At 39.5% G+C, this 7,540-nt stretch overlaps 1 protein-coding gene across 1 annotated transcript in view; it reads right to left on the bottom strand.

Moving 5' to 3' along the window:
• Positions 1-227: 227 nt before the first annotated feature.
• The window catches only part of CXADR (CXADR Ig-like cell adhesion molecule), a 32,979-nt gene continuing 25,666 nt past the window's right edge, over positions 228-7,540 (bottom strand). Inside the window, exon 8 of the mRNA XM_058825309.1 lies at positions 228-749. Within this exon, the coding sequence (XP_058681292.1) occupies positions 708-749 (42 nt within the window). The 3' untranslated portion in view covers positions 228-707. The remainder of the gene's footprint in view (positions 750-7,540) is intronic.

The raw sequence follows: 7,540 nt of genomic DNA, 5'->3' as shown, positions 1-7,540 counted from the left end.
CAGGAGGAATAGGGACCCCATAACCAGCCTGGTTTAAAGAGCAAACTCTTCTTCCCTCTGGACTCCTGCATGGTAAATTGGGGAGCAGGAGGAATAAGGAAGTGCACAGACAGGAATTACCACACAGCCTGCATTAACAAATTATGCTGAAGCATGTGTTAACTGTAACATTCAAGTATGTTTTATTACGTGTTATAAAATATATACAATCTCAAAACACAGCCCATTTTGCACACAGTTTGTCAGCCCTCATGGCTATCACTACAGCATTCAATAGATGACACACTTCCTTATGAAATCAGCAGACCAGAAATCTAGGAAAACCCAAAACTACTCCATTTCAGATTACAATCTTTTTAACACCCTGCTGGTTAAGGCTCTGTTTCTGCTACCTGAGTTGATTTTGTTAAATTCACAATTTTTTGCATGTCCAGGAATGGAGTGGGGGAAGCAGAGAAGAGGGATGGTGCACGCTTTTCAAAACACAAAAGTAGTAAGAAAAATGTCAGGAGTGGCTTTGTAAACTTTGCATTCAAAATATGAAAAAGAAAAAAATTTGGTACTTACAAAACTGAATACAGCCTACTTAAAAGTCTTGAATCTAAAGTGAGATCAAGTAAAAAAAATAACAGCACTTCAGTTCATAATGTACTTCAGTTTCACCATACTGGAAAGTCATGCAAAAACTGATGCCTGTTTCTTCATGTTTATACCACTGTTATGTCACCAATCTTGTGTGCGATGTCATACTACAAAAAGAAAGAATATCATTAATCTATAGCAGCAAGAGGCCAGGTGCTGTAACATACAGTAATTAATGCATTATTCAGATCATCACCCAATTTGTGATCATTCAGATTCAGGGTTTATACCAGTGTCTGATAGCAAAAAGGTGAAGTGGTGCAGCAAATGAAAACTTCATTTATCAGTGGACTACAAATAACTCTACATTTAACTTGGAAATTTTCAGTATCTCATGGATTTCCCAGTGCATACCTACTGCATTGCACTTTTAAAGTACCTGTCAAAATCCACTAAATGCCTCTTGCTTAAGTTTCATACCAGTAACTTGCATTGTCAAAGAACCACACAGTTCTGTTGTTTACTGCCATGAACACTCAGTTTTCTCAAAGCGCCTCATCCCTACCAGCACACCTGCTCATTTCACCATTTCTTTAGAAATCAGTTCTAGTTCTTTGACTGTTGTAACTGACTTTTTTGTACAAAGATAACAAATAATTCTTTCTTGCAGTTCCAATTCTCGAACAGCTCTATATTCTTTGTGTTCATATTCTAAGACTGTGGTATTGTAAGAAAAATGATAACTCACCATTTTTGCCACATCTCCATGCTACAAAATGCACTTTCTAGATGCTGCCTTTACCTAAATGCTGCTGACAGTAACCAATATTAATTTTGCAAATATGATAATACACCAGAAAACAACTCTTCCTAACTAATAATCCACAAATGTGTATGGATGTATTGTGTTTACTGGAAACATCTCATTTTTCTGACCAAATTTCAGCTTATTACAGGCCTTTGTATAATTACAGCCATCCTCACAGATTTTTAGGATGTGCCTCAATGACACAATAATTTCTCCATAAGAGCAGTAATTAAAACAACTGACTCAGGCTATTTCTGCAGCAGCTCACTTTCTTCCTTGCACACTGTCACACTGCAATTAGAATTACACATCAAATGGAATCTTCCAGTTGCATGTGACAGTAAAAGGAACCGAGTGCCTTCCCAAAACATTGCTTAGAAGAGTAACTCAAAGCAGCACCAAGTTCTGCTTGGCTGGAAACCATGGCCTTTGGCTTCTTTCTGTTTCAAGCTGTCACCTGGCATGAGAACCTGCTGTTCTCTGAACTTCATTCTGGCTATTGTACACATAATTATTGTTGTAGGGAATATTAAGAGACTCCTTTATTGGGACTGAACACTGAGGCAAGAAATGTCCTTTCTGTATTCCTGTCTTTGCACCATGGATTGCATAATGCTTCTATTTCCAATTTCTTTCATTTATAGTTCTCAAGTTAATAATTAGCAAACATATGTCTTCTACATAAGGTTTAGCTGCTCCACACATAGTTCATCCTATCACATTCTACTGGAAGAGCTGAAGAAACAATGCTCTACACTCCAAAACATGTATAAATCCAGCTTTTCTCAGGGCAGGTGTGCAAGCAGGGATTCATGTAATGATGTCTCTCCATCAAACTCCTCTTTGCTCCATTTCATTAACAAGTCAAGAGAAAATTAGCATACCCTGCTTGTGGAGAAAATTCTGCTAAATGGCACACTGAGACAAGATGGGACAGGGGAATAGTTCTTGATACCCCTGTTGTTTGGAAAAGCCAATGTTTTCTAAATCTGATGTTTAAATGAGCTAAAAAGGCAAACACAATCTGTTCCCCCTTGCTGCACTGCCCTGATACTTTCAGTCTTGATTTTCTTTTCCTTTCCTTCTCATCCAAGCAAATCTCTAGCAATAAAACAAAATTATTAAAATAAAGAAAAATGCAGACTGGCAAGTGAACCTTAGCATGCAGCTAGAGGCTGTTTGTGCAGCTGTGATGAAGAATAAATAAATAATAATAATAAAAACAATGAAAACATCCACCCCCAGTGTTGTAGCTTATAAACAAGATGTGCTAAGTCCTTTGGATTGTGCAAGGAAAACTATCAGTTAATAAGAAACTACTGTCTGCCCAGGTACTTGCAATCATAACACCATTAAGTTTAAGCTGGAAAACCAGGGGCCAGTTTGAAATCCACTGTATAAATGTAGTTTAAAGTGCCCAATACCTAAAGCAGAGACAAGCAAAACAGGCTGGGAACAGAAAATGTGATAGAAAGTGACAGTAAAAAGAGCGACCCTCCACAAAAGCATGATCAAAAGTAACACACCACGCTCAGAAAAATGAAAAACCTGCCTCAAACTCTGTCCTACTCCAGTAGTGAAATCCATACCACAGACAGGAATAAAAAGGCAGCATGTGATAGAAAGAGGAAGGCCAGGCTGTAGGCAAAGTGTATGAAACACCAAACACCAGGGCAGTGATGCCAAGGAACTTTCCACCTCTCTGGTTGCATCTCAGCCTGTCACACACAGGGTTAGGCACCTCCAATGTCAGTAATGGTGAAGGAAGCACTCAAAACAACAAATCCATCTGTATTTCCATTATCTCACTGTGAGAATGCCTTCCAAGACACCTGCGGTGAGCAGCAGGGGAAAGGTGCTGAGGGAGTATCAAATGGAGTGATGAGGACACTTCCCCTCACATTGGCAATACTTTGGGGGATCTTTCACCCTCAGGAAGCCCCATAATGGGATCTACTCAACTATTATGTTTTTTACAACCTAAAATACTCAAGGAGCAGCAGAAGTACTGGAAGAGTGACTGCTGTCAGGACAGAATTAAAAAACAGGAAGCAGCAGGGGACAGACACAACCGCAGATGGTCTCATCAAGAGAACGATCTTTAAATATATCTATTTCAAAATTTCCTAAGATTATGAAAGAAATGGCAAGAAAATACTAGATGGACATCTGGTGAAGACTGAAAAGGATAGCAGAAAGACTTGCCAAGGATAGGTTTAAAAACAAATGACAGTGTGATGGGAAACCCTAGTTCCAAAAGCCACAAGGAGTCAACAGAACGCTCCATTCTAACAGCTATTAGAGATGATGAACAAAGAGGATTTGTCAATGCCAACAGAAAATTAAAAAATAAATTAAAAAAAACACCTGTCAGCTAAGTCATGACAGAGCCAGAACATCAACCCTGATTCTCCAGCTTGTTAATCAGAGTCCTCTGCCTTTGGATGCTTTTGTTACTGTTTTTATTGCTAGTGAGTAAGCTTCTGTCACCCACATCAGGCATTAAGGATGTCCTCAGCCTCCTTGCATGTTCAGCAATTTTCCCCCCATGTACAAACCATAAAGCCAGCAGCAAATGAATTAGCTCATATAGCTGCCACAGCCACGAGATGTTGACAGAATTAAATTCACATGTAGAATGTAACAACCCAATTGTCACTGTCAGTTGAAATCCCAGCTTGCTCAGGTAACACCAGGGGCAGGGAAATGATGCTAATTTCTAATGGGCAACAAAAGGGACTGTTGAGCATAAAGGCTGTAACCCTCCTTCCAGCCCTTTCATCTTGGAATAAAGGATTTTAGTGGGTTGGTTGAGATTCCTGCCTGCCCACCCAGTTCAGATGTGCAAAGATCATACTTAAAATAATAAACCTAAAATGCTTCAAGTAGCAACACAACCTTGAGTTTAAAAACATAAAATTGCTGTTTAGAACTTTGATGCCTTTCAAGTATGCAAATCTAGCAAGATCACAGCTGTAGGTTATCTGCACAAGAATCACAATTTTCATTGGGTTGCTGCTAAATGAAAACCAACAGACACACTGATGATCGAGCTGAGGATTTTTTTCCCCTAAATGAGCTGCAAATGAAGAACCATCACTGGTGACCTTAACTTCAGTCTGAAAAATATTGACATTTTAATGAGTAGCTCTAAGGTCTGCTTCATACTATAGGATAATAGTTGCACCTATTTTTTTTGATAAAAAAAAGGGATGTAGAAGTATGTGCTTCAATCCTAGCAACAGTGTGTGTACAGATGATATATAGATATTTATATAGTGATATAAATATCACAACTGTTAAAACCTATCAAAAACTGCATTCATAACTCAACTGTACATTTCTAGAGCTTTTTTTTAGAACTTATTAAACAAAAAAAAAAAAAGGTTTGACTGATGCAGATTTCTCAATTATTTTCCTGAGTAAACAATAAGAAAATAACCATCTGGCATCTTAGAATGTTTCTCAGCTTTCTGTTAGAAAACAATCTTGGAAAGTCACTGCAGAGCATCAAACAGTCACATTTAGGCACAGAGAGATGGGGACAGAGGCTGCTAAAGCATCAGCTGTGGGGGATACTCATAATTCCCAAATGCAACATTTATTACTCTGTCTCCATACAAAGCACTTACATTTAGCCATAATTTTTTGGTTTTAAAAATAGGCTGGAGACAGTATGGGAATCCACAGCATTTTTTTGAAGTTCTGTGTTTTAAACACAGTGAGTTTTCCCATCTTAAAAAGGAATACAAGATCATTAAATTTAAATAGGTTACCTAAAGAGGTCACCCAAACCACAGCTCAAGTCCAAAGCAGATGATATTGTAATGCCTAAGCAACTTCATTTTGAATTACAGAGTACAAGGATGAAACCAGGGCAAGACCAAACAGTTCATTTCAAGCTCTGTCCTTTTAGGAATTTTGAATTTTTCTCATGTACCAACAAGAAAGAATGGAAGAATATGTGAAAATAAACTAATCGCAAGTTTTATTTTGTATTTTACAGATGAGAGGAACGGTTTCTACTCTAGACAGTTACAGGATTGGAAGTGACATGGAAGGGCATTTTATTTATGTGGAGAAGAAGTGCAGTGCTAGCAGCCACAACATAAGCTTTTTGACATGTTTCACAAACCACCAGCTGTGCCCCAGAACTGGCATCTCCTTTAGCAGGCAAAACAATTCAGCAGTGTGATGTGTTCCCACCATTGCCTTTATTCCTAGTCTAAGGTATCGGCTTCCCTCCCACCTGAGCTACTGTACTGGGAAACAGAAATCCTAAATTAATTTTATCTTCATCTCCTACAGCTAAGTAAGGCACAGCAAAAGTGTTTGGACTCCAGCAAATAGTTTCTTTGAAACACCACCCACTCAGCTGCCTGAGGAGTCATCTGTGAGTGGCTGGGACTGCCATCATGTTGGAGAATTTGAGAATTTTGCTCAGACATGGCTTAAAGAAAGAGGCCATGAAAATATACAGCTGATGGAAAAGTAAAAGGCAGCTGTAAAGCAGCAGTTCCCAAGCCTGTTTCTGTAAATAACTAGGTTCTCAGGCACATTTTATAAACAGCAGGATTCTCAGACAGTCTTCTCATAACAGGTAAACATTCTGTCCTTGGCTGTTATGGGAACAGACATGGAGGTTGAGAACCCTTCATATCAGGGTGAGAACAAAATCTTGGTTTCAATAAACAAACCACAGGTATAGAAAACAAAGGGAGGGGTTAGTGTTTGCTCTGTAGCCTATCGTGATCTCGGATTTTGCAATATGCATGAACTTAATTAACACTGTTATAAAAAGTGACTGATTGGATCAATAAATCGGAGTCGATGCTGATCAACAAAGATGGGTCGTCTCCCTTCGCTTTCAACACCATCAGAGCCCTTAAACATTGGGAACTGCTCTGCAGCACAATTTAACTTCCTTGAAATCTGACTAATCCCAACTACTGTCTCCCAGGTAAAATATTACCTAGTGACAGATAATAGGGAGATTCAGATCCCTAGATGGGATAATAGTTTCAATAACTAATCACTGACCAGGACAAGTCACAAGTTGCAGAGAGATGTTGTTTCACTTGCACAGCAGTAACTGGCCACAAGAAACGAAAGTTCAAGTTGCTTTCCTACTCACACAGAACCTGACATAATTGGAAGCTGTTTAGTAATGGCACTAAATTACTTTTATAGCTCTTTACCATCTGATTCAGTACTCCTTCATAGCAAATTCTAACCCAAGTGACCACCACACCCCTGGAGATGTTTGTGCTCAGAGCACCAAAAAGCTGAGCTGTCACCATTTGCCCTGTTTGGAGGGTTCAGGAGAATCTACTTTCTTCTGCTTCCTTACACAGTACTGTTAGTAATGATATAACCAAGTCATCATCTGCAGAAATTATGGATGGTAGGCAGAGGACAAGGCTCTGCAATTTAAGCAGTGAAGGCTGAAGGTATGCTGGCTACATAAGCAACTGAATGCAAAAATGTTTTGTCTTAAGACCCCTAAGCCAGATGTTACTACAAACCAGAACAGGGAAAGATTTCAAGAAGTTAGAAAGTTCATGCGTGCTTCCCAGAATTCCCATTCCACAGAAACTGATCAGACTCACTGCTTTGCTCTCTCCAGTTTGCAATTAGGAAAAGTTCTCTGGGAGGGAGAGTACAACACCCTTCAGGTACAGCACTCAGCTCCTGCCCTGCCTGCGGCTCCCCAGAGCCACAGCATCCAGCCCTGGAAGCGGGACAACTGTCAAGGCATCACGCAGCTCCCTGCGCTTCCCAGCAGGCACACTGCCTCCAGAGGTTTTCCCCCTAAGAAAAATTAGATTAACATCTGAAAGCACATCATTTTATCTTTGGTAATGTCTCTTCTAATAGTGCCACTTTTTAAAACTGTTACATAATCAAGTTGTGTAATCAACAAGCTCAACTTCCTTCCAAAGCTGTTCCCCTCCCTCCCTCCCTCTATCCATCCATCAACCCTGGCATCATGCAGGTTCCTGAATGAATTGCACTGCTTTATTTCCTAAATAATGTGGTACAATTGTCCTTCATCTGTTTCTCCAGACAGCATTGACCAAAAGAAACTTTACTAGAAATGAGGACCCAAATAGGAGCTGCTGCCATTAAATACTACTGATTTTGCATATC

This window comes from Ammospiza caudacuta, chromosome 2 (assembly GCF_027887145.1).
Source record: "Ammospiza caudacuta isolate bAmmCau1 chromosome 2, bAmmCau1.pri, whole genome shotgun sequence".
Lineage (NCBI taxonomy): Eukaryota > Metazoa > Chordata > Aves > Passeriformes > Passerellidae > Ammospiza > Ammospiza caudacuta.
The sequence above is the reverse complement of the archived record's forward strand: the minus strand, read 5'-3'. Positions and strand labels throughout refer to the sequence as shown.